Consider the following 20,044-nt stretch of genomic DNA (forward strand, 5'->3'; position numbering starts at 1 on the left):
GCGTCTGTGGGGTTTAGTTTGTTCTATTTCTCATTGGGCTGCAATTTTGCCTTCCAAGAACACAAAGAACAAGAGCTAATAACATTTTAAGGGCTATGTTCTCTAGGTTCAATAGTAATGGTTTAAAAACCTTCATTTTTTTGTATTCTCTTCTGCTTTCACAAGGAGTTTTATAAGTGAAGACTTTTCAGTACAGAACAGTCCTTGAACAAGCTGTTCTCAGCCTCCCTGCTAGGTATCTCAGATTCTGTCTCCTGAAGGAAAATATTGAACACTAATCCAGAACTTCAATTTCAAATCTTGAACCTGAGACCTTACTGTAGCATGAAAATTTCTCTTCAGTTAGAAACAAATTAAAGAAAATTGAGAGATCATTCATTGTCTTTATACAGTGCATAAAACTCTCTTTTTCACCAAAAGTTGCAGGTTAGGAGGAAGGCAATAAAGTTACAATACATTTTTGTGGAGTGATACCTCCATTAAAGGCATTTCTTCTGTTAGAATGTAGACAAACTAGTCTCCTTTCTCACAGTAATGCTATTTTTTGTCCTCCACATAGCTGTAGACCAGAACAACCAGCTTCATTTATTTGGCTCAATATTATTCCCAAATTTAAGGAAAAGGAAAGAATTTGGAGAAATGCTGATCTTAGCTTCAGCTTGGTGATAGAGCACAGACAACAGGACAGGAAGATAATTTTGGTTTACCAGCTTGTTGTTCAGATATTTGTATATTCCTTTCTTCAATATTGTTAGAGATCTGCCCTGGAAAGATCTTCCAAAAACAGTCCCACTTTCTCCATCCAGGTAAAGCCGAAGTAGCACCACACAAGTCTACAGAGTTGAGTTATTTTAAGTCTATAGAATTATTTTAAGTCTATGCAAGCAACTTGTAAGCAGAAGACACAGCATTGTTTCTTAAATTCCTCCAGTTTATTTGGAATCATGCTGATTGTGAGCATTAACACCTGACCCATTCCCTATTGGATTTCCTCATAACAGCTTACCAGTACTGACATTAGCTGAAGACAAAACCAAGCCAGCTCAAACTTTATGCCAGATTATGACCTCAGTTTTATGCAACTCAGTCTGCAGTCGCCTGCTTTCTGCGTGACCAAAAGCAGAATTTGGCTTCAAGTTTTAATTTTTAAGAGTTGCATATACACAACTCTCTCCAAGCATAATACCATTTAATAATTTAAAATGGGAATAAATGTCCTTTGCAATTTTCCCTAATTTCTAACAGTCTAAAAATATGTGTCTTATCTTTGCTGGATGACTCTAGCAAAGTATTTTGCTTGTAAACCCAACCCCTGCACATGCCCTTGAGTTCCACGGTCCAGACAGTCTGAATCCCCCAGGCTTGACCTGCCAGGTTCTCTTCTGCTTTCCTCTCGCCTATAGTTCAATCAAAGCTATCCTGGAGGTTTGACATCCCAAACTGTACCCACATATAAATGCTGACAAGGCCTTCATGACATTGTCAAGGAAGAAATTTCTGAGGTGTGAGGTGCCCTCAGCCCAGAGATGTTGGTTTAGGGTGAGATGATGGCAACACGGGACAGAAAAGAGGCTTGTGGGAGGTTTTGTCTTTTCCTGGGAGGGCACTGGAGATATCTCCTGAATATGTGCACGCTTCCCATCAGTTCCAGCCGCAGGAAAAGCTGCCTTCCATCAAAAAAGCCCTTTGCTCCTGCATGCAGCTCAGCAAAGCTCTTTGTGTTCCCACTGTCAAAAAGGCCTGAGAAGTTTTTATCCCCTTTACATGCAGTTATCCCAAGATATTGACTGACCTCTCACCTTTCGTAAAGAGTTCCCCCATATGTTTGCCTCCCCAAAGTTCCTAAGGATGTGATTGCTTTGTTTTGTTTTTGCAATGGGCTCCTTTCCATATTTTCTGGTAACAGACTGCGAGCAGGTTAGGAAGGTCCTTCACAGGTTTCAGGGAATATGCTCCCCAGTTTTCCAGCACTGGTAATGTCCTACCTCGTTTGAACACAGGCCTTTACCTCAGAATTTGCACAGGATGCACTTGCTACTCACCACACATTGACAGTGCTGGTACCTAGTCAGGAATGTAAAAGGAAGGGAGGATTGTCCTCCCCCTCTTCCTCAGCTTTTCTCCCATGGCTGTTCAAGCTCAGCTTGCTCAGAGCAACTCTTCCTGCAGCCAGAGGAGCAGGGACTGCTCACCCAATACTCCCTGCTGAGAGGAAGTGGGTGGAGAGGGGATGCTGAGATGACAGAAGTGCAGAGAGCCCAAGCTTCACCCCACTCTGCTTCCTCGCTCGCCAAAAGAGCTGGCTGGGAGCATGGGAGAGTAAACTGCTCCATGAAGAAAAAAAAAAATACAAAAAAGGGGAAAGAAAAAAATGAGGATGAAGTAATTGACTTTTGTAGCAGAGCAAAGGGAGTGCAAGTGGTGGTGGAGGGAAGATAGGGAGGAACTGTGACTGACTCACAATATATTCAGTTCCCCGCTCCTGGGGAGATGCAGCTGTGCATCTCCCCTCGTATAGGCTGTAAAGTTACACCACCGTCCAAAGTAAGCATCCCTAATTCTCCTACTTCCTGAAGCACAACAGTGTTTGGCTCCTTTTTAATCAGGGATTTCTACTGTGCAAATTGAAGTCTAGGACCAGGCTTTTCCTATGTGCAGAATTAAAAATCCTTCCCTTGGTTGTTTTGTTGGTTCCTGGGGAAAACTACTGAACTGTTACAGCCGATTTACATTGGCCTGATCCTTTTTTAAAGCTCATTCCAAGTTATTCTTAATTCCTCAAGGCACCTGAGATGTTGTGCATGAGCCAGCCACGGACACCTTTGGCAATGCTTTCCACATCCTTTTTTCCTCCCTCTGCTTGCTTCACAGTTACTTCTGACTTCACTTGAGTAAGGACTGTTTCCCTTTTCTACCACCTCAGTAGGAAGCAATATGGCATGGAATTACTTCTGATTTTGGCCAGCTTTGGTTAAGGCCAGCAGAGCCCAGGGAAAAAGCTGAAGGAAGAAGCTAATCCCTTGTGTAAAACTAACCTAGACCAGTCCAGACCTCATGAGAGAAAGAACTGAAGGCCCATTCTCCCATTTTCTTCCCACGTGAGCTTTGGCTTGTGTAACTTAGGAAAAGTCACACAACCTACCTGGGTTTCACTTTCCAAACTGTAAAACAGCAGCCCTCTCTTACCCTCTGTTCACAGAGGGGTTGGAACTAGATGATCCTTGGGCTCCCTTCCAACCCAAACAGTTCCATGACTCTGTGATTCTGTGAATTTTGGGGTGGTTAGACGAGAGTAGGACTCTTTTGTGAAATGTATAAAGTGTGCATCTGAAAAAGGGGCGACCAGAAGTCTGCTAAAAAATTACTCTTTCCATTCCTACTTCTCATACCCTGAGAATTACTTCAATCCTGCCCTTCTAGAATATAATCTTTCTTATAACCAGAATTTCTTCAGTAAGAAAGGATTTTCTAAAAAGCCATACAAGTTACTGACTGTATGAGAGGTAAGGCCAGCTGTGGTACATCTCATTTGCTTTCCTCACATGCCCAGTTTAAGACTTTGCTTTTCTGTCAAATATCTGGAGATCATATGCTTGGTGAGAGACAACATGTGTTAAAGTACTCCCAGCTCTAAAACTCCCCTTTCAAGGATTGTTGGCAAGGGGGAGCAGGGAAGGCATTGTGTATCAACAGCAATATGGCATCTGGATTGAAAGATAAGAAAAACTGCCATCGTTTCCAAAAACCAAGGCCATTTTCAGATGGATTTTGGACCTGGCAGAGGTGCAGAGCTTGCATTAGTACAATGGGAGAACACAGAAATCATGTTTTGACTTTGGAAAGGCTTCTAGAGACTGTAATTTCCAAATGATCAGACACTCTGGATGCAAATTAGCATAGCTAATTCAACCCTGAGCTGAATGTGTGAACAGTCTGCACTGCAGCAGGGCAACTCACAGACTCAAAAATCAGATATTCTGCTAGACGAGGACCAGAATACTCTCGCCACCCTGGAGCATTAATCCCCAAATATAGTCAAACTCATGGCAAAGTGTGAACTGAGAGTTAAAACTGGAACATGTCTCGAGAATAATTGCATGCTGGAAATTTTATCCACATATGCACATCTGTGAACTGGGGGACTCCCAAGAAAAGTTCCTCTTCAGGCAGATTTTTACCAGGAAAAAAATGCAGAGGAGCTGGATTTGCCAGAACAGTCCTTACCCTCAGGACAGGCCTACATGTAAACAATTTGCTGTAAACTAATGCCAATTAGCAGGATGACTTTTGTTCTCTAAATGAGCAATGGTTTTTTGAAAGATTCAGATGCAATGGGAAAAAACACAAGCCTGTCACGGGCACACATTGTATTTGTGAGCTGTTCTCCAGAAGAAGGACCTGAAGGTCTCACTGTGCACCTGGGAGCAGTTCTTGAAAAGCCCTCATGATTTCACTGAGAGAAGTTGTAGGTAGAGGTGATTTCTCCCATTAATCAGCTTATTTAACTGGTCGGAACAGACAAGCTCTTCCAGTACAAAGCTCTTTTTAAAGTCTGACACCTTTTGCAAAAAAGCAAACTTCTAGCCTTTCCCCCCACCAAAACACTTGTGTTTTCTCAGAAATACAAGACTCCTTTTTCTCTGAGAATGAATTTAAAAACATCACCTTAAGCTGGTTGTGAGCAAGCTACTGCACCTGTGTAAAGGGCATGGAAAATATATTAATTATACACAGCAATGCTAACTTCTCACTACCATCCTGATGGAAACAATTCAGTTGCATCCTGTGTGTATGTTAAAATAAAGATCAAACAGCTGTATTTAGTCACATTGTCATTCCCTGCCTCCCTTACTGTGCAAAAGCTTTGTCCAATTAATGCTGATTTTAAAATATTTGGATCAGGCCTGGGATCCTTTTTTTAAGAACACCGCATCAGATAAGTTGCACCTGCAAGCCTAACAAGACTTTTTTATCTGGGGGGGCTGTGAACCTTTGAGGAATAGGGAGAGGCAATTCAGAGAGCAGCCTTTGATTCACAGAGTGGCCATGGATGGATTTCTGCATGGATTCAGGGAAACCTGGAGTCGTGGGCTTTGGAAAAGCAAACACAGGTGCAGTTTGGGGTGAAATGAAGCGGGTCTTCCCTGGCAAGGCTCAGTGCTTGGGACAAACTCCAGAGCAGCAATGCTGCTCCTTCTAAACAATCTCAACATGGGAAGGGGCTGCCCACGGAGGTTTGGAGTCCCCACCTCTGGAAGTGTCCAAGGAATGATGGGATGTGGCACTCAGTGCTCTGGGCTGGGTGACAAAGTGGTTGTCAGTCACAAGTTGGACCCGATGCTCTTAAAGGTCTTTTCCAACCTTAATGATTTTGTGATTCAGTGATTCTGTATGCTCAGTGCAAACATCTGTGTTCAAGGGTCACAGCAGAGCTCTCAGAAAAACAAATAAATACCTTTTTATTTTATTTTAATGACAGAAATATCTCAGGTTAACTTCAGGATCTATTTTAATTCTACACAAACAAAAGCTCATTTCATTTCTACCTAGCAGTCCATATATTGCCCAAATTTCTCTTTCCCTGTGGGTGCAAGTCCTGTCTGTATCCATCAATTAGGCTTAGGAATACAAGATTTTTCATAATGAGACTCTAACACTTTTGAATTTGCAGCCCTTGCTTTATTCTGTCTGCTTCATTTCACTGTTTTCCATAGTTCACAAAAGAAAAAAGAAATTGGAAGATATTAGAAAAGACAGAAGAAGATGTTTGGAGCTTCTAAACCATAATAAAATAGAAGAAAGTCTTTTGCTTTCAATGCAAAATCCTGCAAAATAATGATGTATTGAAATTCAAAGCTGAAAACAGTTTTCCCTTCGAGTTTCCTAATATCATAAAAACTTACAAATAGTGATTTAAAATTTTTTTTTCCTATTTTTTTTTCTACAATATTGAGTTGTCCAGTGGCAATGTAAATGTAAAAACATGTCAGATCATCCAGCATCACATGGTCTCTGGGAGGCTGCTCTTTAAAAGCCTAACAGGAGAGGGATAAAATTCTGATAATCTGAGAGGTGCTTCCCTTTCTCCTCCTGCTACCAAATTAAACAAAACCCTCCTCTGGCATTTTTAAATAGAACAATCAGGACAATCTGTTACAAGGCCAGGCTTGAACCCTTCAGAATTGTGGGGAGGTGAAAGAAGTGAGTTTCATCTGGAAGGCTGCTCTCAGCTTTAATTATGGACAACTTAAGCCCTCAAAGCTTCTCTCTGACGAAAATAAGACGAACTGCAACTACTGCCTGACTTTAATACAAAACAATTAATCAGCCCTGGTTGAGCCAAACTAAGTCCAGGTTGACTTGAAAGGTTAATGGATCTTCAAACTGTTTCAAGAGAAGACTTAGATGGAGTTTCAGTGCTGCGAGGAAACACGAAACCCCAGGCCTCTTTGGTGTGGCTTTGGGTTTGTTACAAACATCTTGCAGAGCTTGAAAACTGCTTTTGATGATCGGCCTAACTTCCCTTTCCTCAGCTTAATCCCAGTGTTCCTGATTGCACTCCCTTGCCCCACCCTAAAGCAAATGTTCCCTTTCCCCAACACTTTCCAGATCTTTGCCCTGAGTTTTCTGTCATGCCCTTTCTGCCAGTGCAAGGCAAAGGCTTGCACCTTCAAGGCAATTTCCTCAAAGGTCTGTTTTACAACCCTTTCAGCCATTTTTACTTCTCTTTCCTGATTTTCTTTTTGTATGACAATACCTTCCAACTTTCAAACAGCTTTCCCAATTTTACTTCTGTGCTACAAGAAGCAGCAATTCCCTTCCAGCTCTGCAATGAAATGCCCTGGTATTTGCATTGATCTAATACTGTGCTTTTCCAAAGTTCTAGAACATTCCTGGGTCTGATCAGGTACTGCTCCTTTCTAAATTTCTTTCCCTCTGTGTATATCACAGCTCAATACCAATATTCCCCCAGCACACAAGCTTTTAATTTCTACTTCAGCTTCCATTTTGTAATTTTCTGCCAATATTTTATTTCTCCATCTCCTCAGCAGAGACTGTATTTCTCTTCATTTACTGCTGTTTGCATCCCCTCCAAATTCAGCTGCAAATTTAATTTGTTTGCTGCTTATCTCTACTGCTACTAACAAACAGTAATGAAAAGATTAACTAACACACAGTTTATCAGTTTAAATTATCCACTACCACTCCACTACCTCTGGAGCTTTCTAGTCTTCTGTTTGCAAATTACTTCTGAAGAAAAAACATGCAAAGATCTGGGCAAATCTGCTTTTTGGAAAATTAGCACAGGTCCATGCAAGTCAAGCTGTTTATTCAGCTATGAACATGACCCTTAGATTTCTTTGTACTTTAGGCAGTTTTCAGAGTTAAGCAGTGAATAATATGAAGAAATACTTCAGGTTTTGTGGAAATTATTTACTCCACTACAGATTTATCTCTTTGTTGTGACTAAGATGGGGCTGACTCCTCACCTGGGATGGCATTGGCTTTATTTCCCTGAATTTCATGCTTTTCATTGATTGATCAAACTTTCAAACAGCACTGCAGGTGGGCTTCCCTGATCCAGCCAGTGCAACATGAAAACCCCAACCTGTCTGACCTTGCAAATATCAACTGATTTCTGTGTATTCCAGTTTCAGGTCTTTTAAAATGGGAACAACGGCAGTACTCCTACTTTGTCAGTAATAACCAAGATAAATACTTATGGATTGCTCCAATATCAGTAATGTGAGAACCACAGAGTGCCCTGGGTTGGAAGAGACCTTAAAGATCCGCCAGTCCCAACCCCTGCCGTGGACAGGGACACCTTCCACTATCCCAGCTTGCTCAGAGCCCCATCCAGCCTGGCCTTCAACACTGCCAGGGATGGGGCAGCCACAGCTTCTCTGGGCAACCTGTGCCAGGGCCTCCCCATCCTCACAGGGAAGAATGTCTCTCTAATATCCCATCTAAACCTGCTCTCTGTCAGTGTGGAGCCATTCCCCCTTGTCCTGTCACTCCAGGCCCTTGTCAAGAGTCTCTCTCCATCTTTCCTGTAGCCACTTCAGGCACTGGAAGGCCACAGTGAGGTCACCCCAAAGCCTTTTCTTTTCCAGGCTGAACAAGCCCAATTCTCCCAGCCTTTGCTCTCTCAGTAGGGGAAAATCAGCCAGCTACATGCAGGAGAACCCGAAGGATGTCAGGGCATATACCTAGAGTAATAAAACCCTGTGACCATTCCATAGAGTTCCTTCCTCTGCAGATATAGAAAGTAACAAACAGACATTTTGACTTGACAAATCTCTTCCAACACACCAGGGAAATTGGGATCCCAGCCTTCAAACCCCTTGTTCTGACTGCCTCAATAGACAGATTAATCAGTCAACTGTTTAATGCAAAATGATACCACAGCAATCAGGGCATAGACAGACAGGTGTAAACACGTAACTGTGTCACAAAAATGTCACTGAGGGAAGGAATGGGAAGGGAAAAGGACCTCGCTGTGACTGAGAAAAGCCTGCCTACTCCTATAGCTGATTCTAGACCTGGGGATGTAGCTGGGACAGCTGATATGGTACCAGACATTATTAATAGTCCAGTTCCCCAGTGGGATTGTGAGAGGATGCTGGGGAGTGCCAAATGTCTCCAGGGAGCTCTCAAGTGCCCTGGTGGCGGTGGCGGGGGAGGGAGGTGTAGGGCCAAAACCTGACAGAATTAACTGTGCACAAGGTGTGAGAAGCAACTGCTGTTCCAAAGAGTGAGGTAAGCACAGAGGAACTGCTCCTGACCTTTCCCTTGGAGTCAGGCAAGTATGTGTACAGCAGCCTCATCTTGATCTCCAAAAAAAATACAGATATATCTGTGCAAGGATCAAATGTAGACACACACCTGCCATTGCAATCACCTGGATGACTACACAACTCATCTGACTGTTCAGAGCACAGCCTGCTCCTTGCAGCAGATGTGTTATCACAAAACTGGCCTTCAGGAAGATGTTTCATATGTTGGGAAAACTTATCCCAACAAACAGCAGGGTCATGGTCACTCTCACAGCGTTGTGGGTTGGTCCAACGTGCAGAGGAGTTTTACATGCTCAGCTGAGCAGTTGTCCTGCTGTGCTTTGCTCAGCCAGTCATTTGAAGAGGAAATGTCAGTGACTCTGTGGGCTGAACTTCATTTCCATAAGAAATTAGGTATATACCATTCACTGGAGGCTACTGGGGCTCAGATGTGTCTTCTCTTTTGAAAACAGCCTTGAGTAAATTGATTAATACACCTCTGAGCTGCTGCAGAGATGAACAAACTTCGGTGGGCTCCCCCTCAGATGTGTGGCTGCACTCCCCTGACCGTATGCCAGAGGAATAGATTAGTTTCAAATCCCCTCACTCTATGTTCCACTTTGGTTGGCCCTCAAGAAGGGTGGGTTAACATTTAGGGCTGCCATCACGTGGTCCCACTTCATTTTGTCTCTGAATTCTTCAGCTTTTAAGAGGACCCATCTCTTGTGAAATCTTTAGCTTCAATCTGTGTGTGTTGAAATTTCCGTATCCTGAGAAGTGGAAGTGTTCAGGAGGGTCACAGTGTCTTCAGGCACATTCAGCGTTCTGCAGCAATCTACCTTCCTAAATCCATATTGTACAAGCAGTCCATTACTGTGCTGAAATGCAGTGCTAAGCAGTCATTTCACGTACCCATATTTTTGAACATTCAGAATGCTTTTCTTGTTCTGTACCTTTCCCATGTCCCCCAAAGCACAGAGGACGAGGGCTGCATTTCTTTCCAATATAATTATTAGGGAGAGGGAGTCAACGGGGCAATCCATGACTTGGGAGGTTGTGAAAGCAGTGCTCAGCAAACAATGACAATAATTACACTGTCCTCTTTGGTAAAAGCCTGGAAAAGCTGTCAGCCACCACAAAGGATCATTAGCTGCTGGGTCTGAAGAACAGAAGCTGCTCCTAAATTTTTTAGAAAGTGCCAAACACTTCAAGCTGACTTACATAAATCATGTGGGGTATTACAATGCTGAATGTAAAACTCAGCAGTCACTCTTCCTTCTATTCCAGTTCCTCTTAGCAATGGCTTACAAGTAAATACTTGGGCAGTCTCTCACAGTACTAGGATTTCATGCTTTCTGCAGAACATTTTAAATGATGTTTCGCTCCTTCCCTGTGTAGAATGTTCAGCTACTGACCAAAATAAAGCAATACACATAATTTTTAAACCACTACAAATAAAACTAAACAAAAATTTTCACTACTACATAAAGTAGTGAGTCTGAAAAGGGCAGAAAGTGATTTGCCAGAGTTTGTTAGGGATTGAATTTATCGAAGGAAGGAAGAGGTAAGCTTATTTACTTCTCCTAAATTTAGACCTTCCCTGAGCCACCTAGCTCAGACAGCATTAATACCCTGCTAAAACTGCAGTGATAGGCAGGAATACAAACCATTAAAATAGAGTAAATCTAAGCCACAGCTGGGAGATCAACCAGCTTTGCAATGCATGAGCTTTTCTTTTCTGTGCTGTGTGCTTTTCCCCTCTGTGCCACAAATGTCAATGATCCCCAAGTCAAACTTGCTTAGTGCAAACTAGCCACAAACACAGCCAAAATGAACTTTTGTCAGGAATTTACATATGGAAAATTCCAAAAAGAGCCATGAAGAACAACAAAAATATCTCACTAACATCAGCTAACCAAGAAAAATGTTAGTTTGGACAAATTTTTTTTTACCTGAAATGAATCATCTAAATTAAAAAAAAAAAAAAAAAAAAAAAAAAAAAAAAAAAAAAAAAAAGAAGAAATCATGTGATGGATTGAATTGTTGGGGGAATTTTTGTACCATTCTCCAAAAGGCCAAAAACAGAGCTGCTTGTGCTGAAGTTGTTTCTGTTTACATCCACACAATCTTGTGCCCCCAGGAACCTGGAATTTGAGTCAGTCTTCCCTCAGACAGGACACCTGTGTTGAAATCTTGCCTCCAATCCAAGTCCCCTCTATAGATAATTTACTCACTGGGCTGCGCTAAGTAAGCACTTGTTCTGCTTTGTGAATTGCATTGTGGAACTTCTGGAGGCATGGCCAGAAACACCAGAATTATTTGCTTTGAAAATATGAAAAGATAAACATTTTAATGTTTTACGTGTTCCTCTCCTTTTTACGGATTTAACAACACGCATGCCAAATAAATTTCAAATTATCCGCAGTTCAGGCAGGCACAACATTCCATTTTGGGCAAAGAGCCATTCATCAAATGCAGTACTCCCCAGACCTGCAAACAAATATACTTTTAATGTGTCTTGTAACCAGATTTCAGCCAAGGCCATAAACCAGCTGCAGTTTCCCAAAAACATCCATTTCTCCTACCTAGAATAGTGCCTTAGACACACGCTGAGGTTCTGAACTTTATGGAGAGCCTGAGAATTTTTGGTCATGGACTGGAACTTCTGAACAGCACTTATGAACTTCCTAGGTTGGAGGAACTCCCTGAAAACTGTAATCTCACCAAGCCTTTGTGTTTTCACTCTAAGTTTTGCACCCAGAAAAATATAAAGATTTGTTCTGAAACCTTTTTACTTTTGCAGCAAATAATTTGTGAAGCATAAAATCAAACTACAGCTTGAAATTCAAAGTTAACGTCTTTCCCACCAAATCCATAAGACATTTCAGATGAAGTTCAGGAAGATACTTCTCAACATTTTTTCCATTAATGGGGTTCCTGCACAGAGAAGAAAAATAGCTCATTTTAGCTGCTCCAACTCTCAGGTCCCCAGCCCTTCCTTTTTGCATGCAGCATGACATTAAAGAGAGCCTGCAGGAACTCCAGCCTTACTTTTCCCACCTCATCACCTGCTCCAACTTGTGTATTTTGCTAGTGCCACTGTAGTTTTGAGACTAAGCAGAGCAGTGATTGCATGCAGCTGCATGTTGGCATGAATAATGCTTCTGGCTTTTGAGCTGAGCCTTGTCAGAGCTTTGCTCACCATCCTGTGGGCTCGTGTGTTACCCTGTGTGTGGATTCCGGGTGCTGCGAGAAATTGGCTCAATGACATCTGTTTAATAATATTTTTACTGTTTTTAAAAGCAAATCCTATGCTGAGGGAAGGCAAAATTGCACGGCAATTTTTTATCCAGAAGGGTCTGGGCTCTGAGATCCATCTACATTAAGTTAGTATTTATTTAGGTATGACAGTAATTGTATGGTAACTGAACATCTTCGATTTTTTTTCCCCCCCAAAAGCAAAACATTGCTGCAAGCAACAGTCTAGATTTAGGTGAACTCATACTGTGACAAACTGAGAATGGAGAAAACACATTTCTTGTCCATAAAAGGACAGCTCACACATCCACAGAGGGTAGCTCTAATTTTGCTGCAGTTCCAAACTATGAAGTGGGGACTCAATCTTGCAAAAAGGAGTTTTGTTTAGAGTGGATAGAAGGTTGTACAGTAAAAGATTGTTTCTTCTTTTTTTCCTTTGCCTTCTTAAACAGAAAATGGTGATTTATTTTTTTTTTAAGTGGAAAATTTTCTGTTCAGGAGGTCTGATATTTCCACTGTTTCTCCTGGGAAAAACACAGAGTACCCACAGTGTCGAAGGAGGGGATCCTTCCCCTCATCTCAGCACTGGTGAGGCACATCTTGAGTGCTGTGTCCAGTTCTGGGCTCCTTAGTACAGGAGCAAGTCCATGACAATTATTAAGGATTGGGGTAACTGTGCTAGGAGGAGAAGCTGAGAGAGCTGGGGCTGTTCATGCTGCAGAAGAGAAGTCCCAGGGGGATTTTATTGAAGTGTAGAAATACCTCACAGTAGGGAGTAATAAAGATGGAGCCAGGCTCTCCTCAGAGTTGTCCATGAAAGGACAAGAGGCAATGGGAAAAACTAAGGTTTGGGAAATACTGCTGGTACATGAATTTTTTTATTCTTTTTTAAGTTTAAAGGTGGTCAAACACCAGCACAGGTTGTCTAGAGGGTTGTGGAGTCGCCATCCATGGAGATATTCTAAACCTGAGTAGGCAGAGCTCTGCAAGCTGCCCTGGCTGATACTGCTGTGAGCAGTGAGATTGGCCTAGATGATGTCCTGAGGATCCTTCCAACTCCATCTGTCCCATGGTCTGTGACTCTGTGCCTTTATTCCAGAGTGCTAGAGGTCTCTGACACGTGCTGGATGTGTTTGCAGAGCAGGAAAATCAAATGCAAGGATTTCCTGAGTCACTTGAAGCAGTACTACAGTCAGGGTTTATCGCAGACTATGAGGGTGCTCTAAGATGAGTTTTGTATTTTCTCCTTCAATCCTCTACTTGTGCAGCAAGTTTCTAAACAGGTGTGCTCTGAAGTGAATGGTCTGCTTCCATCACTTAGTGTTTTACACTGATAATTGATTTCATTTAAATATAAATGCAAATACCAAACGTATAGGTGTCCAAGTACACAAGGAGAAGAAACACCTCCCTGGGCAGTTGCTCATGGCTCTCAGCTACACAAACAAGATGACAGAAAGGCTTAAAAAGAAGTGACAAATGAGATTTCTAGAAGATGGACAGGAGGTAGAATTAGAAAGAGACCACAGGAGTCCACATAGAGCAGTACATGGCAAAGTATGAAGAAGCAGCACACTTTTAGGAATGGTTTTCAAAATACTGAATCTTTGAACAAGGTTTTTCCATTTTTAGAGGGTGGTGAGGAGAGAGATGTCCTCAATCTATCCTTGAAAATTTCTAATTGTTGTCAGTTTTGTTTCACCTTATATAAATGTAACGAAGTAACTTCTTTAAAAACCACAAAAAAACCAGTCCCCAATCCTGAAAACAACCCCTACAACATGGTCTGGGGGTCCATCTGAATTCCCCCACATGTATCATAGAGGCCTAATCACCACTCTCTGACCTGACCGCATCATTTTCCTTCCAGAGCTCTTTCCCTTACCAGAGAGAGAAAGAGAACAAAAGCACTATTCAAACACTGGATTTATTTCCTTCTTATGGTAACATTAAACACAAGACATTTGATAAATAAGAATTTGATGGATCTGAGAGATCTCAGCGCACAAAACCTGACAACATTTAGCAAAGTCAGAACTTTTTCATCTTACACCGTGATACAGTTTTCTACTCTGCATGATCCTGCAATTTTGAAACTAAACTTCTCTGTGGAATGAACTCTGTGGAAGTAACTTGGCCTCTCTCTGCTGCCAAGCCCTGGCCAGACTATACCAAGAACTACCTCCCTCTGCAGAGAAATAGCTTAACTGATATATATACCACTATGCATGGAAAGAGGAAAGGCAAGGCCTAAAATATAAATGAAATATTGAAAAAAAAAATTCAGAAGAGAGTTGCACTCATTATAAAGTATAACAAATAGTATCTGCAAAGAAACACACAGCCTGTGTTTCTATATCTCTATATATGTATCTTTAAAGACACAGATGTTACTAAAAAGAATCCCAATTTTCATGTTTACAGCCTCTAGCAAACCTCCCTCTTGGGTTGCTTTAACGTTGACTTTCTGCTTCTTTGCAGATCTTACAGGTGAACAAGGTGATGTCCATCTTGTTTTATGTGATATTTCTCGCTTACCTTCGTGGCATCCAGTCTTCCAACATGGATCAAAGGAGCTTGCCAGAAGATTCGATAAATTCTCTTATTATTAAACTCATTCAGGCAGACATTTTAAAAAACAAGCTTTCTAAGCAGATGGTAGACATTAAGGAAAACTATCAAAACACGGTGCAGAAAACAGACACTCAGCAAGACATGGACGGAGAGGAAAATGTGAAATCAGACTTCCAGCCAGTTATCTCAGTGGATACAGATCTCTTAAGGCAGCAGAGACGCTACAACTCGCCCCGAGTCCTCCTGAGTGACAACACGCCTCTGGAGCCGCCGCCGCTGTACCTCATGGAGGATTACATCGGGAATTCCGTGGTGGTGAACAGAACCTCCCGGCGGAAGAGGTACGCGGAGCACAAGGGCCACCGGGGGGAATACTCCGTTTGTGACAGTGAAAGTTTGTGGGTCACGGACAAATCCTCTGCCATCGACATTAGGGGACACCAGGTGACTGTTCTGGGAGAAATTAAAACAGGCAACTCTCCGGTTAAGCAGTACTTTTACGAAACGAGGTGTAAAGAGGCCAAGCCCGTAAAAAACGGCTGCCGCGGCATTGATGACAAGCACTGGAACTCCCAATGCAAGACATCCCAAACTTATGTCAGAGCACTGACTTCAGAAAACAACAAACTGGTGGGCTGGAGGTGGATAAGGATAGACACCTCCTGCGTGTGCGCCTTGTCCAGGAAAATAGGAAGAACATAAATCTGCATCTCTTTGCTATATAAATTATTACTTTAAATTATATGATATGCATGTAGCATATAAATGTTTATATTGTTTTATATATATTATAAGTTGACCTTATTTATTAAACTTCAGCAAATCTACAGTATATAAGCTTTCTCTCTCAATAAACAAGAGCAAAGGGTGTGTGCCTCTGCTGTGGCCAACTCCGGGGGTTTTTTTTAAGACTATGTTTGTGACACTGCTTGTCGGCAGCATACCGTAACCTTCCTGTAAAATCTGTGTAAAATCAGTATTTTTCATTCAGTATTGTCAAACCAGTGACTGTCATTTAGTAAACTTGTTAAAAATCAGATCAATGCCAAGAGTTGTGTACATATTTATATTCCCTGCTCTATATGTTCATATTTAATTAGATCCACAGCATTGACTCCTCACCACCAAAAAGAAAAATGGACCAAAATACCTGTTGTAGCCTGCAGATGATGTCAAATTACAGGCATCAGGTAGCCCTAAAATAAAGTTTCTGTGTATTATGCCAGCTCTGCCGGTGAAATGACCATTTTCCCTCTGTTAGCATTTCAGAATGGCTGCTAGTAATCCAGGATCATCCTTTTGTGTTTTGGAAGCACATTTGTTTTGCAACTGTTTCTAATGCTGCCAGTGCATCACTGAAAAAATATGAAAAATATCTGAAATATTTGTAGCCAAAACTTACTGAAGCCAAGAACTGATCTAAAAGGATCATTAATATAATACATAAAAGATGGTTTGTTGTGATCAGCCTCTTCCTCCTCACACAAATCAATTACCTTCTGCTTGCATTGTTGGATCATTCCTCTCTGTCTGAGTTTTTAAATTAGAAACAAAGCTGGTGGTGTCTTAACCTTAAAAGAGCCATTGGCTTGAAAATTGTAGTAAAGAAAGATACGATATCCTGGCGTGGATATCAAAGCCACATGCCCATATGAAGGCTTCCTTCTCCTCAGCAATCCATTCTCTATCTTTCCCAGGGGGAAAAATGTGTTGAACTGCTCGAGAAATCTGGTATCTTTCACAGGAACGTGAAATGAATGGTGGTTAAAATCCATGAAGTCAATAGTTATCCTGAAGTTCCTCAATTAAGCTGATGAGTTGTTGCTTAGGACAGACAAATGTGCTAGAATGTATTTACCTCAAACTCTTCTTTGGATTGTCATGTAGCTCCACTGGGGACAGGAATAAAGACACTACTTGAAGAGATGGCCCATTACACATTAGCTGTGCAATGCCCTGGATGGGATCCCACTCCCATGAGGTAAATGAGAGTTCATGGCTAGGAACAGAATTCAGATTGGGCTGCAGATTATCTGTGTCCAGAGAGACCCAACCCACAGCCAGGGCTGGAAAGTACCAGCTATTTGAAAAGTTTTACTCTCAGTTATTTTCTGAGGGTTTTACAGCTACAGCTTTCACTGTCATAGTGTGTTCAGCATCACGAATGAAAATGAGATCAGAGCCTCAAACACAAGGTTGCAGGATACGTTTGCTTGTAGAGCTTTTACTCCTGGAAAACCAGTTTCAAACATGCAACAGTCCATGAAAGACAGCAAGCTGGGAGGTCTCCCCTAATCCCTTACAGAGAATGCTGCACAGCATAAAACCACCAGGGAGTGGGACAGGTTGCCTTGAGGCCAAGTTCTGGAATAGTTGTGTCTTGGAAAGCCAGGTTGGAGCTCGTGGGTATTTTCTTCAGAGGAGGCCAGAAGCAAAGCTTTTGAGAATCATCTCAACTTTCAGCATGAGGCCTGGGTATTTACCTCACAGGAAATATCATCACCTCGCAGCACTAAATCCTAACTTTGCTTCGAGCAATAGCAACTTCAGAGGTTCAATACCAAGGCAGTCATTAAAACGAGAGGATGTAATGTAACAAGGAACTCAGTATCTGATAGATCTGATTAGAATATTTCTCATTTCTTGGCAAACATTAAAAAAAAAACCCCAACCCCACAGAGATTTTACTTCTTTTCCTGGTAGGAAAGTTTAAGTTTTAACTAATCTTTTTGGCTTGGGGGAATAAGCATATTTTTCAGAGTTCTGTCCCGCTGGATTTTTTTTTGCAAATTAAAAGCTTGGTTTTACACCCTGACTTTCCAAATAAAGATCATTTGCAGATGCTGGGATCAACTGAGAACTGATATTGTCATGGATCACTAACTTTAGAGATCTCCTTTTTTCAGTGTGCCACATAGATCGATCTCCATGTGAGAAGAGGAGGTAAGAAGACCAATTTAGCTTGGTGGAATCCCATTAATCAGAAACTACCTTGTTCCTGCAGTGTGGATGTCACTTTTGTTTACATCACTGTAAATCCAGAAAAAATCTGCTGAACACAGGGAAGAAAATGTAGCTTTATAACAATGTAAACAACATCAGGGTTGATTCTAATGCCTTTATTTCTGCTCACTGAAAATCAAGGGAGGTTCATTCTTTGGAGGTTCATTCTTTAAAGGTTCAAAGAAAGCTATTTGTCCTTTTCCACTGTAAATCCAGTAACAGGAATTGGTCTTTGACTCTTGACTTTAACAAGTATTTTACAAGCAGCCAGCAAAAATGTCTCAGACTAAATATGCCTGTCATCTGAAACACATGAGATGAGAACGGAGCGTGGTGTGTACGGTTATTAGACCGGCTGCCTCTTTCCCACCCCAGGAAAACAATGAGCGGAAGTGTTACCCCCTGGATCTGATCCAGCTTCCACTAAAGTCAATGGGAAAAAAAATCTCACCTTCTCCAGTGGAAGCTGGATCAGGCCCCAAGCAAAGAAAAACCTGCAGATCTCGACCAGAGAGCAAAGCAATCCCACACATCAGTAACGCGTTCCTGTAAATCCTGTGTATGCATAAGATGCTGTATAATTTTGTAACAAGTTTGTAAACAAAGCCTGTAATAAATTTGTTAAGGTCTAATTCTCTTTTCACTGTAGCTGGGGATGGTTTTATTGTCAACTTTGGTCATGGCACAATGGATTTAAAATTCCTATCCGACTTCTATTTGGTTCGTGTTTAGTAATTAAGCAAAATATTCAGCTCTCAACGCCAGTTTAATTTAAGCATTCTAAAAATCACTTCCATTAGGCAGCTCAGATGCTCTGTCAATATTGTTTTGCCAATAGATCATTATAAACACACATTTTATTTAGATTTTCTCCCAAATGATTGAATGCTATTCTGAAATTGCCTGTCTGTGTCAAACTGTATTTTCTCCGCTTTTCTCCCCTAGTTTTTTCCAGTCCATTTAGTAACAGCAAGAAATGCTCCACCGAGGTTTTGGGAAACCATCTGCATTTATTTTATCACCTTTGAACATGTGTTCAGGAATGAAGTCTGTGCAGAGAGTTTACTGCTACCAAGAGATTTGTGCGGCTGCACCAGGAAGAAACTTTGACTGGACTTTACAGAGTGTGTGCTCAAAACCAGTCTGCTCATACTCTGTTATTTCAATTCTTTAGCAACCCGAGGCTTTTGCATTGTGTATCTGCAGACAATACCAAACAGGAAACGAGCCTGATTGGGAGTTTCAAAATTAAAAATTTCATGATAATGACCTGCTATTTCTGACCTCTCGGCGAATGTGTTTGCACAGTGAAGTCAAGCACAGGAACATTCATTTCATTTAATAGAAACATTGTGGCAAAAGCAGTGGGATTCTGTGTTCTCCATGCTTGGTAAGCGTGTGTAATTCATCATGGATGTGGGGCAGGGGGAGGAGGAAGAGGAGGAGGAGGAGGATAGGATAATAAGCACTACAGCTTGTGAGAAGTAAAAGGCTGTGCTCTGGCTTGGAGCATTTTAAAGTGTGGAGGGGTTTGTTCTCTGAAATGCTTTGTCTGTATTTTGTTACAGCAGATGGCAGAATGACGAAGCAAGCACAGATGTGGTGTAAAAAAACCAAGCAATACGAGGATAACAAAAAACTTTCCCGGGAAAGTCGGCCACTCGCTACCACTGTGGGTCCCTGCGGTCCTGGGCAGGTGATTGCAGAGCTCAGCCATGACATCCCTAGTTTAATGATTTAACTAATCTCTGTGGGGAAAAGAAAAAAAGGAGTATTTCTTTTCCTGAAGCTCATTACATTCATGAGCTGGATAATTTTCTTTCTTTTCTTTTTTTTTTATCCCTTTGAGTTGTTTTTTTGATTGCTTTTGGTAATCTCTAGCTGCTTTGGCACCTCTGATGAACAACAAGCGGTAATGCTTTGCATGAATGTCCCCAAATATAGATTTCTCCTCTGTTTTAGGGCTGAGCTTTGAAGCCAGCGGCACCTGAAAGCCATACTTTCGCCACGGAACTGGCCTTTTGATGTCTTGACCTCATGTTTCCTGACATTTTGATCACAGGGTCCTATTTTGGAGCTCTTACCCACACAATTAGGTGAGATCATGACCAGGCTGATTGAGAAGTGGCTGTGTACACAACAGCCAAGGAGCAAAGAGAGAGTGAGGCAGTCCTGTGCTGTCTTTGCATCCACCTTCACACATCTGCTCTGATTTCAGTCTTGAGTTGCATGATCAAGGGCTGGTGACCAAGGGTTGCTTTCTGCATGTCCAAGGGTTCAGATGCCCAGGATATCCTAGAATGGTTGGGGTTGGGAATGACCTTAAAGATTATCTCATTCCAACCCCCCTGCCATGGGCAGGGACACCTTCCCCCAGATCAGGTTGCTCAGAGCCACATTCAACCTGTCCTTGAGCACTTCCAGGGATGATC

General features: G+C 41.8%; 1 protein-coding gene across 1 annotated transcript in view; it reads left to right on the forward strand.

The window, feature by feature from the left end:
* NTF3 (neurotrophin 3) overlaps positions 1 to 18,845 on the forward strand; it is a 50,009-nt gene extending 31,164 nt beyond the window's left edge. The window contains exon 2 of the mRNA XM_069003398.1: positions 14,517 to 18,845. Coding sequence (XP_068859499.1) covers positions 14,517 to 15,311 — 795 coding nt within the window. The 3' untranslated portion in view covers positions 15,312 to 18,845. The remainder of the gene's footprint in view (positions 1 to 14,516) is intronic.
* The last annotated feature ends 1,199 nt before the right edge of the window (positions 18,846 to 20,044 follow it).

The sequence above is a fragment of the Aphelocoma coerulescens genome, chromosome 1A (assembly GCF_041296385.1).
Source record: "Aphelocoma coerulescens isolate FSJ_1873_10779 chromosome 1A, UR_Acoe_1.0, whole genome shotgun sequence".
NCBI classification, from domain to species: domain Eukaryota; kingdom Metazoa; phylum Chordata; class Aves; order Passeriformes; family Corvidae; genus Aphelocoma; species Aphelocoma coerulescens.